This window comes from Anoplopoma fimbria, chromosome 19 (assembly GCF_027596085.1).
Source record: "Anoplopoma fimbria isolate UVic2021 breed Golden Eagle Sablefish chromosome 19, Afim_UVic_2022, whole genome shotgun sequence".
NCBI lineage: Eukaryota > Metazoa > Chordata > Actinopteri > Perciformes > Anoplopomatidae > Anoplopoma > Anoplopoma fimbria.
In genome coordinates, this window is record NC_072467.1 from 5,468,397 (window position 1) to 5,489,363 (window position 20,967).

Genomic DNA, 20,967 nt, shown 5'->3' on the forward strand with positions numbered 1-20,967 from the left:
ACAAACGCACAGTTTTTTTTGAGTCACTGCATTCAATCATCAAGATGGAGACACACTGATCAAGGAGTTTATATCCGTCTTATGTTTTTGATTTGTGCCACTGTATGTAACTGGTGTCCCAAAATAACTTTAAGGCAGTACAGCTCATCCACATCATGCAGCAAACAAAGCTGCTGCAGCGAGTTCATGACAAAATGCTGCACAATGCTGAGCAACAAGAGGAGACAGCGGTGTCACTGAGATTGTACTGGTGTCAGTGAAGGCTTACAGCACACTGATCCGTCAGTCACTGACAAAACTGAGGGTTGGAGGGAGGATCTGTGTGCTGACTTGTGAGTCTGACGAGGGAAACAGAGGTGTACATTCCTTAAAACAAAGGCACAGCTTGGCAGCAGCATTGCACTCCTAAAATGATTTTGCTGCAAGTTCAATCTATATGATTTGAATTTTTTCCTCCAGCAGTGAGCAAAAACATATTTTTTAATAAACCTCTGAACAAGTTTCATCACAATCATAAGTGATTCAGAGACATTTCAAATTGTCAGTACATTCATACCATGATTCCTATTACTCTCCACTCTCTGCCCCTCCTTTTTGATGTACTTGACTGGAAGTGTTCAGAGACTTTGCATCCACCAGTTTGTGTCCAGAGCAGTGTTTATTTAGCCCAGCCCGTGGTGGCCTCTCCATTGATGTAGGCAAAGCCAGGGAAATGCTGCGAGTGTTCGTACTCTGAGTTCCTGCGTGGGCCCAGGGGAGAGTATATGTCCCCAGAGGTGGCATAGCGGGATGAATGCATAGGTGGGCTGGTGTAACAGGTGTTAGCTGGGGACACATCTGGCCACCGGGGGGCGACGGGTGCAGGATGTAACCGGGGAGTGCTGCCCATCAAACAAGGCTCCATACGAGACATCTGGCCGTTGAGCTGGTACTGGGGAAGTGAGGAAGAAGAGGAAAAAAGTTAGGTTGATGCAGCAATGTCAACTACTAAGAGATTCATCAAATTTACAGTAAAAACCTCAACTAACGATTATTATCATAGCCAATTCTTCTGCTGATTGTTGTCTCTATTGTGCTTTAAAAAATATATTCAGTTTTCTATCATATAACAAAAAAAAGCATAAAATCAGAGCATTTAGAGGGAAGAAGCCTTAAATGGTATTTTTCGTGAAAAGGGACTCAAACGATCAATCAGGTATCAGTTATCACAATAGTTTCGGATTCATTTTCTGTGACTTGACTAATGAAGGAATCAAGTAATATCTTGTATCATAAATCATTCAGTTGACTCTTAAATGGTGTCTTCTTTAAATGTAAAGGAGGAAGGAAAATGATTTGCTTTAAATATGAGGCTCACTCAACCAGTTAGCTTAGCTTAGCACAAAGGCTAAGAAGTGTGTGAGTGGCTCTGTCCCAGTGCACATAACCCTCTGTAAAAAAAAAAAAAAAAATGCTTTCACATGTTGTTTTTTGTACTGATGAAACAAACAAGATTTGACGTGTTAGAAGTGTTGGTAAGCCGTGTCTGCCACCTTCGGACGAAGCCACGCTAGCTGTTTCTTCCTGTCGTCAGTCTTTATGGTAAGCTAAGCTTATCAGCTCCTAGCCACATATTCCATGAACAGATATGAGTGGTATCAATCCTAATCAATCTGTTGGCAAAATAAAAGCAATAAGTGCATTTCCCTTAATATCAAACTATTCCTTTAATTAAGTTTAAAATGCTGCCAGGACTAAACTGTTGGAGAAATATAGAATAATTTAATAACTAATTGGGCTAAAAGTAATCAAACCCTAACATGCTGATTAAAAAATACTGTTAAGGACAGTTCTCATCAGTTTATAGAAAATACCCACTATGTGTTACTTCTTAATTGTAGTATCTGAACTCACTCAAGGTTGCTGATCCCAACACATTCCCAGAACATGTACAGAGGACATGACCTCGGTGTCTTCAAAGGTAGCTATATCCCTCCTGATATCATATTTGATACTGCGTTAGCCCTGTAGAGCTGTATTGTGTTAACTGACCCTGCCAATGGTAATTTCCTGTCAGGGGAAATTGCTTCACAAGTTGGACCACAATGGTCAAAATAGAAAATTAAGCCACTTAAGAAAATTAGACATCAGTGGTTTCCTGTGTTATTTTTGTTGCCTATGGTGACTGAACCCAAACAGCTCTGACTAAATCTGCCTGTTGACAAAAATATTTTGGACAGCTGGGATCCGACAAGGTTTTGTGTTTGTCTCAGCTCCATCCCCAACCTCTCACATGGACAAAGCGCAGGCATTGTGCCCGATTTAAGCTCAGACAGGCTTAAAAAAAAAAGTGGAAGTAGGACCCTTTTCCCTTTTCTCACTAAATATAAACACGACAGTCGATTCCATTATGAGGGATCACGGCATGGAAAAAGACAGTCAGTGCAGGTCAGAGAGCAGAACAGACGGCTCAGCTGCCTCTTGTTCACAAGCAGAAAAGAGACCATTGAATAACAATATTTTAATAAACGCCCCCTTGCCCTGCTCTGTGGCTACTGGCTCAAACAGATGAAGAGACTATTGAGAGCTGGAAAGAGGAGTAACAGAGCAGGGCCCCTCTTGGCCCCGGCCGGGCCACCTTTCACTGTCTGCTTCCGCTGTGTGGAGATGCTGATTCTGGGACTTTTAGAAACACTGCGACCGCTGAGGCCCAGCTGATCTCCTCCCACTATAAAGGCAGCGGAGGCTGGAGGGCCCTTGACAGGAAATTACCATCAAAAGAGTAAACTCACACCAGTCGCTACACAAGCTGTAACATCAGTCATCCTAACAACCATTATATTCTAATTTAAATCTTCTGTCTTCTCCTTACTTTGCTGCTGTACAAAGTGTACCAAGACGTGCTTCAAGCATCTCACACACAGCCTATTAACTATGCTCTCTTTCTGGGCACATTTATGCACACATGCTTCTTCTTCTATTTCATACAATAAAAAAAACCCACAATATAGCACAGTTGCACACAGCTCTGTATTATGGATGAATAGTTTAGTTACAGTTCAGACACACATACTCACGCATTGCTATATATCCTTGCAATTGTGTTTGTTTTTGAATAATGTGACTCAGAGTTTCATCGTCTCTATGGCCATCAGCGTAATCTGCAGGTTTCACCGGACGCTGATCTCACCAGTGAAATGTGACTACAAACATTTAATAAAGTACTCTAGTACAGGTTTAATTTTTAGATACTTGTACTTTATTTCACTAATTGGATTTAATGCTACTTTACACTTCTACTCATCTACATTTCAGGGGTAAATATTGAACGTTTTACTCCAGATATATAACTAGTAATTTTGCGAATTAAGATTTTACATACAAAAGATATGATCTTATAAAATATGATGAACATTTATAGATGAAACTTAGTCGACTTCGACCAACAGCAACTTTGAAACACAAATAATATGTTATGTCTGTTATGTATCAATAATGTTAACATGCATAATAACACATAATCCTCTGAAAAGGGCTAATCATAATGATTATTTTAACTTTTGAATGCTTAAATCAATTTGGACTACTTCTGTATGTTTCAATATGTGCAATTTTGGATTGAGGACTAAACTGTCCAAACTCACCTAGAAAATTCCTTAATTGATTTACATTCACTTAAAATGCTATTAAACCTCAGTTCTTGACTTGGACTGACCTGTGCAGACGACCGGTGGTAGGCGGAGTAGTGAAGGGGGGCTGGGATCGCCGGCTCATGGGCCAGACTGGGATACTGGCTCTGGATGGAGTGAGGATGCTGGTTGGCATAGCTGCCATAGTTGTAGCTACCAGTATAGCTAGAATGGAGGAGGAAGAAAACCAATCAAAGAAATTCTCCAACAAAAATAAAATATATCTTAATACCAAAATCTTAATTACCCATGCTCCTCTCTGTAAACAGGCAGCCGGTGGGTGGAGGATGGCGGTGGGACTGGAGCGCTGCTCCTCATACAGGACAGCTGCTGTCCGGCCTCTGGAGTGGAGCCGCCGGCTGTTGTCACTGTGTATGTAAGGGACCAGGTATATGACTGAACAGCGCCTGGTAGACACATATATGGACACAAAGAGAATGTGTTGGCTCCAAGAAACTATGTGCAGTGAGACTTCTGCTTATTTAGGATGTCTGTGTGACTGTGAGGCATGTCTCACCTGTGGTGGTGGGGACTCCGGTGTACTCCGGGGACACGGCTGCTGTGGGGGAGCTGGCCGAGGAAACGCCCACCGAGTGGACTGACCGAGCGGGAGAGTAGGATCCTGGAGATGGGGAGGTGGGGGTGGGGGTGGTTTCTGTCACTGGGAATTCCTCCTCTCTCTCTGCTGAAGGTGTCAAGAGAGGACAGACCGTTACACAATCTAATACGGTAAGAAAATATGCAGTTATGTTGAGAGGGTTGAACTTTATGTGAGTTGTATCGTTATGTGTCCAAGGAGAAACTGACAACATTTATAGATTTGTTAAAGTGTATTTATAAATGTTAAAGAGAGCGAACTTATGTCAGTATCAACATGAGTAAACAGTGATAGTACAATCCTGGACTAATAAGAATAAACAACCTCAGTTGAGCTAAAAAACACACAGATCAATGTTTCAAGTGAGGGTTCAAGCGGTTCAGTGAAAATACATTTAAACTTGCACGCAGAGGGAACACCAAAGAGAAAGAAGTTTATTATTTCAAGAAAAATATATGAAACAAAATAGCAACTATTTATTTCCATAACTGATTATTCTGCTGAATATTTTCTCATTCAACTGAATACTGTTGCTGCAAAGAAAATAAGTAAAAAATTGTTTAAAATGTAGATCATAATTTCCCAACGCTCACAGCGATTTCTTCAAAGTCCCTGTTTTATCGGACCAGCAGTCCATAACCCAAATTATGTAGTTTATTATCAGCAGCAAATCCTCACAATTCCTGAGCTGGAAGTGACTATTTGGGATTTCTGCTTGAAAAATCACTTTAACGATTAAAACAAATAACAGTACTTAATTCCTGGAAATCTCCAGTTACGCTATCTTCTACTACTCCACAAGACATTTTTCCGGCTGTACTGTCATTATTTACTGACTAGACATCCAGGTAGCAGTCTCACCTGTGCTGCCCTCTCCCTTCATGGCCCTCATGAGGTCGTTGGCTCTCTCCTGGCAGTGCAGGGACTCCAGCAGGTAAAGTACATAATCATCAAACATGAGGTGGATCAGGTGGAAGGACCCTGTGTACAGATAGGACGGGATGATCTTTACAGAGAAAGAAGACTCAGAGGTAGTATGGAAGTTATTGTGTGTTAAAACATGCGACTCAGATATGTGGAAAAAACCAAAGGGCTTTTTTTATTTTTAGGGATAGAACATAAATGATAACGACTTTTTAGACTGAAGCGTGTCTAAAGCATGAGTGATGACATCACATCCTGCAGACTGACAGGAGGGCCGCTGTTATTAAAAAGAGGCGAGTGCGTCTGTTTCCGTGTACCGAATCAGTGCCAGAAATATGTCAGCTGACCCCGGGGTCGCACGGAAGATGAGACCGAGGCATGTGAGGAAGTGTCACAATTGTGTCATTGTGCGGGGCGCTGTTGCTGCCGTGCGCACAATAAACACTTGTGGCTATTCAAGGGAGCGGGGTGTAACACTGACCGGTCATAAAATGAGAAAAGACAGGCAAACACATCAGGAGAGGGGAGGAGAGGCTTTTGTTAATTAGCTGTTTGTGCACAGAGACCTGCTTTATCAAAACACTGCGACCAGCTGTGTCTTTGATATTCACAGACAGGGCCGAAGGACACAAGTAGAGGAAAGAGAAGCCATTTTCTTTTCTTTCATTATTACCAATCACTTATTGCACGACAATCTATTAAAGTATAATTTTACTTGTTCTCCGCTCTCCGTATTTTAGACATGAGATCCATACTTTAGAGGAATCGAGAAATGGTTGGTTGGAATAAACCCAGTATTAAGTTTATAAACGTACATCAGTTTTCAGTTCAGTGGTGACATGGACATCAATGTCAGATGTTTTTTGTGAACTGAATATCTTTAACTGGGAGATTTTACATGAACATCTCTGGATTAGTGAGTGCAAAATCATTATTTTGGTAGGATTTTATTGATTTCTTTAATGTGTGTATTATTCCTTAAACTCAGTGCAAATTATTCCTCATGTAAAAAACTAAAAATGTTGCCTCATGTGGAGGAGGCTATAACAAAAAGATACACTGTGCACAGTTAACTCAGCTATAGAAAACAGGCAGGTTTAATTGTTGTTTGTTTATAATGTGATTTAATTTTTTTTCTTTTTTCCCCTTCTAATTATATTGTTATTGAAGCGCTACCCTTCTTTGATGAGTTCATCTGGATGGATAATAATTAAAAGTGTGAGTTGTAAGTTAGAAAGGGGGTTTTTACTATTATTTTGCAATGTATGAAGTTACGTTAATATATGACAAATGTTTCACCACTGCAATGGCATCTGTGGTATCTTAGAAGTCTGTGTGGACCCTTGTATGTGCATGACACAATAAACTACAATACCTAACCTTTTCTATACTCATAAAGCAATGTCAAACTTGTGTATTTCCAGCTGTCTGTTGCATTGAGGAATGATGACAAAGCATTATCAGCTCACCAAAGCTGGGTGCGCTGTGGAGGGTCATATCCCGGATGACTCTGGTACCAAAACAAGACCACATCAGCAGGAACTGTTGGGCCACCTTCTTCAGGCACCCGGGCCTCTTCCCTGCCACCTAGAGAGAACATTTCCATGAGAAAAGAGGGGGAAGGGTCGGGATGCCGGCGTAGAATTAACCCCTGGGTCCACATTGGGGCTTAACCCTCAGGAACGAAAAACATGTCAACAAGTCAACTATTTAATTTGCCCCCAGAGACACGCCCTCCTATTGAACCATTGTCTGGGCAGTCCAAGACGTTGCCAGGGTGACCAAATTTTACAAGCCCATATCTGGCACATAATGGACGCAAATGGGAAGCTTGAAGACATCATTAACTGAGAGGATTGCAACGTAAGTGCCTCTGTGTGAGAAACACACGCAGAGGCGAGTGGCTTTCAGCAGCAGGTGTATTTTTAAAGGCAAAATAACTTGACTTCTAATGGGCAAAGACTTTAAACATTTAGTTAAAATCAACTCTCAGCTTCAAACATAGAAAATACATAAACTTAACAGTTCAAAATGAACAAAAGACACATAATATGGAAAAATGCTGAGTCCGAATTAAATGGATTAAAGGCCTATTTTTCTGAAATTAGTAAAAAACAGTAAATGCTGTCTAACCTTGACGACACAGCGATCCACCATCAAGTCCAGCCACTCGATGTACGCCTCGATTGGGGACTGCTCCTCCAATAGACGGTCAAACTCCTGATACACTGTGACAGGAGGGAGAACATCAGGTTTTATAGTATTTTACATCACATGAAAACAAAAAAAATGGAAAATATGTATGCAAATGGCATCTTTATGCAACAACTGCTAAGTATCAGTGACCTATGATCCCGTCAGGACTGATTCAGAGGAGATTGGAGTGAATTGGAGATGCTCCGCAGGGTGTTTCAGAGGAGAGTGAACTTGTTTAACCTCTTGGTCTCCATCATCAATGCTTTGACTCTGCTGGTCGTGGGAATGATTGTCCCTCGTTGTGTTGTTTGCGTGGCAGTAAAGTGTAATTCTCCGTCTGGCTGGGTGTGTTTGAGTGGAATCAGTTTAAAAGCAAGGACTTACAGTTGATAATAAGCTGCCTGTGCTCCTCTTGTGAGTCCTCCATGGTGTAAAGTGTCTGCTTGGTGATGCTGTTCAAGTCCACATTCCTCCAGTCCTCCAGCATTTGAAAGGTGATGTCAGCACTGTTTATCACAGTCCGTGACGCCTGGGGACAGATAAATCGACAATATTACAAGAGCATACCCATATCCCTTATCAGCTCTGTTTGTTCATATGGATTTTATTAAAAAACATTCAGAACACGATAGGCACCTGACATAGATGATTTAATGATGTTTGCCGCTTTAGAATCTGAGAAAATCTCCTGGACACTGGAAGCAAAAAAGGAGAATAAATATGGTTAGTCCCGTGAGTGTCATCATTTAAACCTTTCTGTTTAAAAATAGCTTTCTCAAGATGTAAACCATTATGATGAGATGTGGATTTTATACTTACATTCAAATTTGATATTCCTCAGGTTTTCAGGAAGGTCGTGAAGTGCTATTTTGAGCCACTCATCGAGCTGTTTGGCAAATTTTCGAATAACCTGAGTCAAACTGTTTTGATGAGAGGACACAGTGACATAATTAGTTCCTTGGACACTTTTTATAATAAACATTCATATCATTTGGTGAAAATAAGTGGATCAAAATACTGTTTCCAAGCACAATATTTACTTTTACAAACAACAAGATTTTCATTCTTTTTTATGTGACAGAATAGAAGCAAATGGTTGGTTTGGGAAGCTGGAGCCAGATCATTTATGGTGTTTTTGCCTTATAAACTCTATGACGATAAGACAATTTTGTCAACTGACTAACTGAGATCTTGACCTATCATTTCAGTCTTACATTTAAATTACAATGAATAAAAACTACATCTGTAATGTCCTTAAACATCCAGACCACAGCAAAACCTGTTTTTTTAATTCAGGTGAACCTTATTGATGTGCATGCAGATCATTAGGCAAATCATGCAGTGGAACCGCAAAAATTTGTTTTACACAATAATAATACCCAGAAATTATGCTGAATATATAGAAGTAAAATATATCAAAAGTACACTGTAGTCAGAAGGCCATAAACCTTTAAAGTAAATGTATTAAAAGTATTATTTATAAGTAAAAAACATACAACGTATCCTAATGTTTGGTAAACAGCTCTTTTCCCTGAACTAAATGATGACTATGACAGTGTTAATGTAACAGCAATGCAATAAACAAAACATACAATCCTATGTTATTTCAGTTACAACAGATTAGACAATTGTAGAAATTCACTCATAAGAATAAAGGGTACAACAGGTGCTCACCTGTCAGGCAGTGCTTGTAGGACGGTGGGCATCAGCACCCCAGAGATGGCCTTGTAGAGGATGGAGTCGCAAACACCGACTATGTTCACCACGGTGGTGGAGCCGAGGACAGGCAGCATGTGGGGCGGCATGCCCTGCCAGAAGTGCAGCAAGAAGCTTTGGACCTGAAAGTACCACACACACACACACCATTAAATGTTACAGGAAATACAAGTTCTTTGTTTAACATCAAAAAGCTATAGGAACTAGTTACATGCAATCAAACTTTTTGTTTGGCAAAACAGAATCGGATCTGTAAAATGTTCTAAAACAAAATATCTTGCCTCATCAAAGTTGGCTCTGATAACAGTGTCCAGTATCCTCTGACAGTGCGTTCTGTACATCATGATGAAGGTTGACACCTGTGGGCAACAACAGAGTATTAATGTAATTGCATCACAAATGCAACAGTGTTTTTTTTCTCTTTTGGGTAAAGTAAAAAACAGTCTGGTACAAAAACAAGAGAATAAATCTTGTACAAAGCATGTGAACCAATAAATACATGTTACAGGTCTAGGCAGGAGCAGAGTAATATAAAACAAGCTTTAGAGATCAGCAAAACACAAACCATTTAAAATCATGGCCCCTCTTTAAAAGCCGGACAGCTAGTGCCTGTCCTTTGTCCATTGCTAGATCTTATTATCTCCCCCAAAAGATTAAGAGTTAGTGAAGAGCCAGCATATAAATCCTCAAGGTCCTTCTCTAAATGCAAACCCAGGGAAGGTCCCAGGCAGATAAAAGGCTGGAGCCAGAGGGGGCGCAGAGATGGTGAGATGGCAGGGAGAGGTGGGAGGGGGGGGGCGGGGGGTTGTAAGGATGGACTTTTAAAACTCCTGTTTACCCTCTCTTCTGACAGGCCGGCGGGCAAATTTAGGTCTTTGACATTTGGAAACTCTGGCAGGAGGGTTCCCAGTTTGGAGCGCGGTGAATACGCCACTGTCTGCTTCGTGACCTCTTTCTTCCCTGTCTCGTTCACCCACGCCGCTCCCTTTTTGGAGTACATCACATCATAATACTGAGAGGTCTCCTTCACGGCTATGCCGTAGTAGTGGTACCTGAGGAGAGCAGAGGGCAAACGGGTGAATAACATATTTTAAGTACAAAGACTTAAAGCATTAGCAATAGAAAACTTTGAAAACAAAAGTTGGAATAACAAAAGAATTCAGACACATTTTATAAAGACATTGCTTAAAAAACAGTTTAATCAGATTATAACATGTTTTTCTCTGATTTTGTGTTTTGTTTATATCATTTGGAAGAACAGAATAGTCTTATTGAAAGGTATATGTAGGCAGATCTTTGCAGACTACCATCGAATGTGATGAATGATTTGCATTCTCAATGCACTCAATAATCTTAGAAACTCAGGACCACAAATGGATTAAGTTATTTTAACTTTCAGTGTTGTTATCCTTTGTCTTATTTAAATCTTGTTTGTCTTATATGCTGTTTATAGGTTGTTTCATTTAGTATGCTCTCGTTCTGCATGTCCATGCTCCATGTTTGATTGAATTTCTCTTTTGTTTGGGTTTTTGGGGAAGACGGATTTTGAATTTGTGTAAGGTGTAGGAAGTTTACAAAAGAATAAACCAAACCAACTTACTTAGACTGCCCTCTTGTTCCAAGTCTTCTGGTAGTTAACGCTGGAAACTGTTGCCTTATGATCTGCGCAGTTTAGGGGAGAAAACATTAGTCAGTGATCCGTAACTAAAGAGTGAGAGGTTGAACTTTTTTTGGGGTGTTTTATATATATATATATAATATAAATATATAGCACTTCATAGCAATTAATTTGAGTAAAGAGAAAAATAAAATGATATGTTAACAGGTGACACAAGGGACAAACTAAGATATTTATAACATATAAATGTGTATTTTTGTGTTTAATAAAGTTTTTCAATGGAACAACACAAACGTCTCATAGCCGTTTCACAGGGAGGTTTGTGAGGGGAAAAAAAAAGCTTTGAGAGCCATCCATTTATGACATCCAGGGGTATTACTTTTTTTTTTCCTATATCAACAGTCTCCCCTCATCCATCCACCCACCCATCCTCTCTCCCTTCTCACTCTCTTTCTCCTCTCCACTCCCTCCTTCTTCCTTTCCTCTCTTTTTGTCCAAAGAGATTGGCTCCTTGGTCCAACTCCTGGTGCAGAAACTTTAGCAAACAGTGTAGCTCTCCATTGTGTGGGATGAAAAAAGAGGCCAAGCTGTGAAGTTTCTGTCAGGCCCCGCTTGATAAATGAGCAGACAGGGAGGCAGTCCGGGCCCTCTCTCGTTTTTTTGTCCTGAATCAATGAAGCCTTCCTAAAGGACACCCCACACTGCTCCAGCCACTGATCTAACATTCCGCAACATCTCACCCTTCCAAATTTCCTTTAATTACACATTAATCCAGGCCCCTTCTCTTTTTCAATATCTTCCGACAGGAGCTGCGGAGGGGTGGGGGTGGGCCAGGTTGGGGGTTGGGGCCGGAGTCCAGGGTACAGGGGATGGCTGGGGGTAGGAAGGCTGAGGAACTTCTTGGGGTTGTGGGAACAGACGAAAGCACATCTCCTTTGGCTCTAGATTATGTGTTCAGTGAACGGTTGCAGAGCTTTGCTCGCTTCACACTGAGCTGCAGTTGATATTACTTCAAGAGCAGCCAGAGCTGCAGTACAAAAAAAAACCCAACCCAGGCATGAAATGGTCAGACTAATGCTGATTTAGTGCATGAGATTATTGCTTTTATAGAACATCCACATCTCGTTGTATCTTCTTCTGTTGAGTAATTTGTCTTTGGTTACTGTTAACTTAACCTGCATGTATAAATGTAGATTTAAATTCTAAAAAGACTACAGATGTAGTTCATGACTTTCATGCGTTTTCAAGGTTATTAAAAAATGATTTTGAGGATAACTGGATTCTGGAGGGACCGATAAATTGCCAGACTGTGTGACCTTCATTCCAACTGATGTTTGAATCTTACCTTTCCAAAGCTGGCTGCGTTCACAGGCTGTGCGTCCTGCTTTTCACTGAAGTCTAGGTAATGCATGTAGAGGGCACTTCGGGGGATACACACACCTTCAGCTATCTCATAGTTCTCTTCTAGCCTGTGGATGATAATGGGAATTATCAGTGCATAAAAAATCTAATATGGTTACTGCATACTACATATTTACCTGACACTAAGCATGACATCACAGATAGCACTGATCCCACGATTACATAAACATTAACAACTGTTCATGGGGGAATATGTACGTGTGTAATAGACAAAAATCCAAAAGATTATTTTCATGATGATAGTAAGCGATTTTTGGCTGATTAACTAATCTAATTAATAATATGATAAATTCTAGGCAGCACAAAATGTTTGATGTTTTTTTAGAGGGGGAGTTGATGCGGTTATATAGAATGCACGTCACCACTTGTCTAACAAGCCCTACACATACCTCTATTTATGCTTAGAAATGCCTTCTCTCTTTTGTGGGGTCCCCCAGGGGTCTATTCTGGGTCCATTTTATTTACCATGTGCAAGCTACCTCTTGGGCAAGTCATGCGAAGGTAAAGTAGTTTAATGTGTCCTATTGAGTTCTACCTTGCTCAAATTAGAAACTGAATGTTTAAAATATATAATTTTGGGGAATTGATTCTAATCATTTTATCCTGGTTATTGTTTCATGATTTGTATTTTATTTACTTTTATTTTGTGTTTTTACTGTAAAGCCCTTTGTAATTTATAATCCATGAGCATGTCAGTGCTGTATTGCTTTAAGTGTGTATTGGAGTATTTTAGCTTATAGACTCTTTGCTGCCAATAAATCATCAGCATGTATATCATAGTTTGCTGGAACAAAGCATACACACATATTTAATCACATTGTGTACGACTTACAATTAAAAACAACTGGTCAACAGGTCTGTGTTTTTTATTGATGACTATGACGTGGCAGCCATTTTTAAAAATGTGTGTATTCACTGTTTTTGCAAATATTTGGAAGAACTCCTTCACTAATAAATAAACAGTGGAAACCATTATGTGCAGTTTGTACCAGGTAACTTCACTGGTGGTCTGAACGGAAAACGTATCTTTAAATTAGCAACAGATTGATTATAAAGAGGTTTGAGGACCAGAATGATCTTCACAGACAAACTACATACTGAAACCTGCCGCCACCTCACCTGCATCATTACTAAAATACATATATTTTCTATTTTTAAAACAGGTCCTTATCCTCTGTTGTTTTATTCAGTTGTTATCGGATATAGTGTAGACTTTTTTGTCTTTCCGAGCTTTTGTAACCTTATTTCTCCATCCTAAATAAATGCCTCTTATACTGATTTTATTCGTAGAAATGTTATGGCTACTGTAAGAGCCTGATCCTGTCGTTTAACAAGCCGTGTCTGTATTGTTTCATTGAGCCGTGGGAGATGATCTCTATGACCTGACTTACATTCCCTTTCACTCAGAGAGCTGTCGTCTGAATTTCATTCATAAAATAATTATGGCCATTTCATTTTCAGTGAAATAACAGCCATTCAACTTTTTTTTAGAAATAACTGTATTTTCAAGACTAGATAGTTCACTAATGGTTGTTCTGTGCTGCTGTGGTTTAAATATATAAAGCTAATTTTAGTATCTTTTTTGAAAATCAAAAGCAAAGTGTTGCCAACCAGTCCTGTGACCAAATGTATTCTTCCTTGCTAAACAATAAAAAACAAATTATTAATCAAAAAAATCATTATGGTTACTTTTACTATAACATTGTGCTAAAATGTAAGTACATTTGTTGTAGATTTCACTAGAAAGAAAAAAGTCACCATATGCACTGTGAAATTATTACAGAGGCCAAATGCATTATCATTTATGTCCATAATGCTTCTCTTTAAAAAGGTACATTGACCCAACTAATGTTCCTCACACTGGGTTTCAGCCCCCCACAGTGCAGCTTAAATCAGTATAAATATTCATTTAAGATTATGTTGAATGCTGTTAAGTTTATGGGGTCATTGGTCATGGGGCGATGCAATAGCCAGGCACGTTATAACTAGAGGCATGTGTGTGGCTGGAATTTTTTACATACAGAGGATATGACCTGATCTGTTGCATGTCGAAGTTGCACCATTTTTTAAGTCTTTCTGTGTTAGATGTCTTTATTGTTCAACAGCAGTGCGGAGTCCAAATCAAACTTAAAACATAAAATCTTATTTTATCAGAATTTTAAATAAACATGGATAAGATTTTTCAAAATGATCATAAGATAAGATAAGATAATCCTTTATTAGTCCCGCAGCGGGGACATTTACAGGATTACAAGATTACATATTGTTACTACAACAACATCAAAAAAGGGAAAAAACAAACATTTCAAAAACAGGTTGTCACTTACATCTGTGTTTGTGGCTCAACGGCACATAATGTAAATCTTCCCTTTAGTGATGTAGTAAGACCATAAATGTAACCAGTGGGTATAGAAACAGTTGTTCATCTGTGTGTGTGGAATGTAAAATGATTCAAATAAAGTTTGATATTAAATGTGAACCCAGAGAGGAAATTGTAGACTTGATGTTCAGTATTAATGTTTTAGGTTCCACATGGTGAGTGGATTACTTATGAGGGAGGCTACATCGATTTTACATTATTCCATATACTTCCATTTGATTAGACTAAAGGAAAAATACAATACACACATTTATTTTAGATAACTTACCACTCCAGAGTAGCCGGTGTCGAATGTGGTTTAGAGGCTCTGTTGTTTTCTTTTTCTTCATCTGTCACAAACAACACATTTTGTATTTAGGGTCAAAACTAAGTGATTCAGGTAAAATCAGACATCCATATGTGGAACCACTGAACGTTTATATCACCGACACAATAATGGACAAAACCTAAACTCTTTAAAAAACTGTCACCATTTAATTACATTTATTGAACTAAACCCATTAACTATAAGATTGATAAATGATGTTCAACAACAGTTAAGTCAGTAGGTTTAGTGTAACAGTGTTCGCCTGCTTACGTTCATCGTTGGACATGTTCCCCAGAGATGTGTGACTGGAATATCGCTTGCTCTCACTCTCGTTGAGGCATCTTTCAATCCAACTCTCTAAAAAACACATGATGGACCACAGATTACAGAGCTGGACAAACTGTAATATGACGCCTTTTAGTACAACTCAGAAAAATATATTTTTTGTTTGGACAGAAGTAATTATGAAATAAAAAATCTGGTCAAAAGAATATCATTTTTTTATAAAGACGTAACCGTGGGCCTTTTAATTGTCCTTTAGCTAAAACATAAGTTTGAAACAGTTTTGATCTATTTCTTTGTATTCATTTTCATTGAAACAGAAACTGTTCCTTTAAAACTCACTTTCTAAAGTTAACTCATTTTGTCCTGCAGCAGAATAGAGCCAAAGCTGTATTTACATAAACAAATGCAAATCACTGCCTATACAGGACACTTTAAATGTCACTAATGTGACAGGGCGAGCTGACTACAATCGATTGTATGGGCAGCGATGCAGCCATGGCTCTATTTGAGATGTTTTCACCAGGACGGCAGGAATCCAGCATTGTTCCCAGGAGACTACGAGCGTACACACTCGCTTAAAAGAGCCTGCGCACATTACTGACGCATTCTGGTGGAATAGAGGCCATTGTCCTGCTTTAATTTCTACTTAGAAATAGCTCAACATGTGTGCTTTCTGTGACCGAGCAGCAGCAAAACACCAAAGCTTTCATGTAGGAACAGCCTGATACGTAGAGTGGAAATCTATTTAAAATTCTGGTATTTCTTTCAAGAAAGGTATTCAGTATTTGATATATGTAATTAAGAAAGAAATTGCACATTTTTAATATTCATCTTACTCATTTACTGAGTTTTATTTGTGTTGGTTTTTTTTATAATAAGCTACATCTTCTTTACTAGCCACATAATGTCCTAAGCAGTGCAATGGAATACAAAGTAAAATATTTTCCATTAAATCTGGTGAATAAAGACTTTATGTATCCTAAAATGGAAATGAGCAGTCAAAACTATCTTAGAAGTTTACACAGTACATAGAGAAATAAGGTAAAGTACTAAACAGGTTACTTTTAACAAAATATAACTAAACAAAATATATATTTAAAATGTTCTAATCTTTTTTTCCTGCATGTTAAATTACAACAATCACCATAGCAGCTGTTGCTAGGACAGACTGTTTGCGAGAGACCTGTTGGTGCAGCCCATGAAGGGATTGAGAGGAGGTCACAGATAATCAAAAGTTTTAAAAGTTTACACACGATGAGGAACCTACACCTCGATGTTCGTCACGTGTTGATAAAAAAAGGCTGACTGCAGTTGAGTCCCATCATCGCTGCACAAACTCACGGCCCTCTGAACAGACGTAGAAGGACTTTTTTCTTTCTAAGCTATAAAATATTATCATTAGAAGCCATTTAATGGTCTTAATTGCTGTGATTATGATTATCAATACTTTTAATATTGATTAATAATTCTCTACATGTCAATTATAATGCATGTTACACAATAAAAAAAACTGCCTATGAATTAGAATTTTAACTCTGAATAAAAGAATACCAGGGTCACTGACGGCTTTCTGACAGGTCTCTTTACCGATAGCATTTGCTTCTGTCTAACTAAAAAACGAAAAACAAAAAAACTGGAAATGCAAAAGTGAATCCACTAAAGTGAAGCTAATTCTCCTCAGAGGCTCAGATCAAGCTTCATTTGCCACAGGAACAGATAAGTTGGGGATCTAAATAATTGGATTAAATTTGATCAACACTCATTTATTTTCACACATGCAGGGCTAAACTAGTCTGAACTGCTGCAACTGCATACAGCAAATAAATGAATTTGAAATGATTTAACTTAATCATATTTACTGGTTTAAATAAATTGAGATAAAAAAATGTTGCATTATTTGTTTAATTTCAATCTTTTAATCAGATTGACCTTAATCATTAATGTTTCTGAAAACCAGATAATGTAGTCACGTTTACCAAATAAAATACAGAAATATTTTAGTTATAAATTTTGAAGTTGAATAAAAGCTTTAGTTTTCCAATTTTGGACTAAAAATAAACAAAACAAGTGGAAAAGAGGAGATAAATAATTCTTTAAAGGCCACCATGATGTGAACTTTTTTAATTTCTTCTCTCATAAAGAAGAACCCAGAATTATAGTGTTCACTGCATAGATTGAATTGTTCGGATATCTATTCTACCACAATTTGTTTATCTGAAAACAGCAAGAAGCGGCTTGACCGAACCAATCATGAAGAGCTATTTCCATGCTTTCTGTAAATTTCTTGAATCAGTCAATAAGTGACACACTTTTGACATAACAGCACTCCTTATAAATGTGCATGACCAAGAACACACATTCATAAATATCTTCAGAAATTAAAAAAATTAAATAAGTGATCAAAAGGTAAAAAAAATGAACAGCCGAGCATCCAGACACTTCCTCTATATGACTGAGAAAGTTTGAGACTTCCAGAGCGGCAGCACAATCAGAAGCTCCCACAATGTTTCTGAAGAGAAGCTGGTTTTCTCAACACATCCAGACAAAGCAAAGCGAGCAGAGATTAACAGCACTGACCTGTGGAATCCATATCAGGCTCCTCCAGCAGCCCGCAATGCATCCTCTTCCCATCAACGACACTGGTTCCTCCAAGAAAATGGCTTAGTGCACGTATCCCCCTCCTCAGCGGCTCTCCCCTTGTCTCGCTCTGTGTTTCCGTGACCACTGCCCGTCACAGGAGATGTTGAGGATCTGAGGTTCGCCCAGAGAGGGGTGGTGTTGGCGGAGGAGAAGGGGGGAGGTGGGAATAAGGGAGGAAAGGGGGGTAGAGACTCCAGAAATCCAGCGGGGGGAAAGCCAGACCCGTCAAAATGTTTGCTGATGTTTCATGGGAAAGGGGCTGATTTTATAGGAGCCCTGATGGGGACATGTCATTGATAGGCTTGGAAGGCTGATGAATGGCCCCAAGTCAGATGGGGATGTGGCAAGGCTCACTGGAAGTCTTTTGTGGGGCTGTTTTGAATAAGAAAAGCTCCCTCCCAACGAAAAAAAAGAGGCTTAGATCTACGCAGTCCTAACACTGTGGCCTCCCCGTCTTCCATTATGGCATTTAATACGTTTTTATACACCCCAGAGCTCCATATAAACATACATCCCTACACAACCGCCGCTCCTGCTTTTGCTTCTCATTTTAACTCTTATTTCACATCCCACGGTCACTTGTTGCCACATTTGGTCTACTTATCACCTCAATCCACCATTTAAGCATCTTTGAGGTAACTTTGTCACAGATTTGACATATTGTGTGCTTAGACACAAATTCAAACATGCTTAAAACTACACCCATGTGGATGTTTTGATATTTTTTTCACCTGTTTTTTTGCTAACTCTTTAGCTGTGGCAACCTTATTTTTGGTGTGCCTCTGAGAAGAGGGACCGGTCACAAAGGGGGGGAAGTAAAAGTGCAAAGCCCGAGGCTGGGAGGGCTCTGATGGAGTGCCTGAGAGCTGGAGAAGCGAAAGCTGTGATTAGAATATGAATGGAACCACAGGAGAGGGGGAGAGGAGAGGGGAAAGAAGAGGGGAGAGGAGAAAGGCGGATTATGGCTGAATTACTCACCACACCATGGATAGCAAAGGAGGACTTTCTCCACCAGTGCGCAGGCGTGGGTGCCACTGCTGCTACTCACTGACGGACACCGTGCAGCCACCTGGGAGCACGTGTGGGACAAGGTGGCAGCCACATCACATGGGACACTGTGATCAGGGCCATACTGTTAGAGCAGGTCTGTGCATCCATTCAGACACATGTAGGAAGAAAGAAGCTGCAGGAATGAATGAATGGTCAAAAGGAATTTGGAAATATTTTTGAAAAATAAGAAAAAAAACTCACAATCATCATGACTTTTTTTTTCATTTTGACTTGTCTGCAAAGCCTCTTAATGCTTCAGATTAAACACAAAATATACTTTAACAACCCATTAACGACACACTATTTCAAAGCCTACATGGTGGCTACTGCAAAGCCGTGACCTCAAAGGAGGATCTAATTAATTTCAGTCAAATAAGGAGAAGGTGGAGTCTGTTTCTCCCTCAGTGGATGACATCCTCTTTTTCATCCTGTTATCTGCTTATTAGAGCCTCATAAAATGGGACAGGTGCAGCCACCAAAAGAGCCTCTTCCACTCTTCCTATTCTCACACACTCTACCCGCACAAACGGATGTGTACCGCTTTTGTTCTGTGAAAAGGCCCCAATTGAGTTGTGGGTGTATGTGTGAGTGGGGGGTATGGTTACGCTACATACTACATGTTGGTCGTATTAAGGCTTCAGTTTAAAAGAGGAAACCGTATGACTCAAAGAGACTTTCTCTTCCTATTGACATGAATGACTGTGTCGCTCTGCATATTTCCATTTGTCCTTACTGAGCTTCTGCTTGTCACATGAAGCCGGTATGAGTTTCCTTAACTATCTACTATGAAACTAAAATAATCTCAGGTTGTAAATACAAACAAACAAAATTTCTTCTGATAGTTTAATGAGCATCCAATTAGTTTTTAATGGCCTTAATCAGGAAGCAAATATGTGGAAAACGTTTCATGAGTAGTTTAATAAGAGTTGGTTGATAATTCAGTATTATGCTCATCGATATTCAGCAGAATCATATCGTGATGATGTTATCTAATAAAGTGCTGCAATGATTAGTTAATTAATCCATTAGACAATTAATTGGCAACAACTTTGACAATTGCTTTGGGTCCTTTTTTAAAGGTTTGAGCTTCTCAAATGTGAAGACTTGCTGTTTTAACTGAATATCTTTGATTTTAGGACTGGTGGTCTGCCAAAATAAGACATTTGAGGAGATTGTGCATTGTGAAATGTACAGCCATCTATCAAAACTCCCTGACATTGTTATAGCCCTGATGCCAATCAATTAATCAAGTAAATAATCGACAGATTAAATGCTAATAAAATAATAATCGTAAATTGCAGCCACAAAAGGATTTACGGACTGCATTATAGTGGAACACATTCATTCTATTAGCTTGCAAAATCGTTACATGTATCGATCAATCTAATTATATTTTTAATTATTTCATAACTTCGATAACAAATTTCAGCCATGTCGCCAAGCCCCTAGTTTGACATTTTACCATTAGTTGTGCATTTTATAATTCTTAATGATCTCTGAACTTTTCAGGACCATAGGTGTGTTTTCTCACCATTATCAGATTTTTTTTTTTATTCAGTGAGGTTCATTTATATTTATAATGTTGACAAAAAAATACAATATATTTATGTTGGTATAAAACGCCAACATTTGACAGCTGAACAGAATTGACGAGTAGGAGGATTTTTAATAAAATTGTTATTATCAGCACATGAATAGAACCAAATGTGACTTCCAAAAACGTTTACTTTGAGTTTGGTCTGAGGCTGGATTAGAAGAGGGGATGTCACCATGACGTCCCAACAGGAACATAACTTTGGAAAAAATAAAACAAGATACAACCTTTTGATTTGAAAACCAGTGGGTGCCTGAAGGGTAAGAAAACACATTTAACTATTTGAAAATCTTTCAGAAGAAATTAAAAGATTAACTTGTAATTTGTAGCATTAAAACATGTAAAGAGATGGTTTTATGTTCTAATAAACGAAAGAAAAATAAGACAAACTGCTCATGGACTATTGCTGTTTTTTTTCTCCATGTCTTATTATTTATGCTTGATCAGAAGTTGTATTCAGTTTTTAAAGCAATTTTCAAAAAGCACCTATTTAAATATTTGTTATTAAACAGGAAATGCTGAGTTAAAAGTAACCAACATAGCAGCACACACAGCAGCTGATTGTGAAA

The 20,967-nt window shown here is 38.9% G+C and overlaps 1 protein-coding gene across 1 annotated transcript; it reads right to left on the reverse strand.

Moving 5' to 3' along the window:
* Nucleotides 1-17,734, reverse strand: rfx4 (regulatory factor X, 4). The gene is made up of 18 exons (XM_054620392.1): nucleotides 17,692-17,734; nucleotides 15,100-15,186; nucleotides 14,791-14,851; nucleotides 12,066-12,189; nucleotides 10,703-10,764; nucleotides 9,941-10,154; nucleotides 9,384-9,461; nucleotides 9,061-9,224; nucleotides 8,206-8,306; nucleotides 8,023-8,081; nucleotides 7,771-7,915; nucleotides 7,324-7,418; nucleotides 6,660-6,777; nucleotides 5,128-5,247; nucleotides 4,186-4,353; nucleotides 3,916-4,075; nucleotides 3,695-3,833; nucleotides 1-931 (listed from the first exon to the last, which is right to left on the reverse strand). The coding sequence occupies exons 1-18, from the start codon at nucleotides 17,732-17,734 to the stop codon at nucleotides 659-661; spliced, it is 2,211 nt and encodes a 736-aa protein (XP_054476367.1). The 3' UTR covers nucleotides 1-658.
* Nucleotides 17,735-20,967: the final 3,233 nt, after the last annotated feature.

Bases quoted from the DNA above. Each gene is read 5' to 3' on its own strand.
- rfx4 (XM_054620392.1), bottom strand. From the start codon at position 17,734: ATGCATTGCGGGCTGCTGGAGGAGCCTGATATGGATTCCACAG. The intron at 15,187-17,691 runs GTCAGTGCTGTT...TGTGTTTTTTAG, and splicing joins GCCTGATATGGATTCCACAG to AGAGTTGGATTGAAAGATGC. The intron at 5,248-6,659 runs GTGAGCTGATAA...ATCTGTACACAG, and splicing joins CCACAGCGCACCCAGCTTTG to GGTCCTTCCACCTGATCCAC.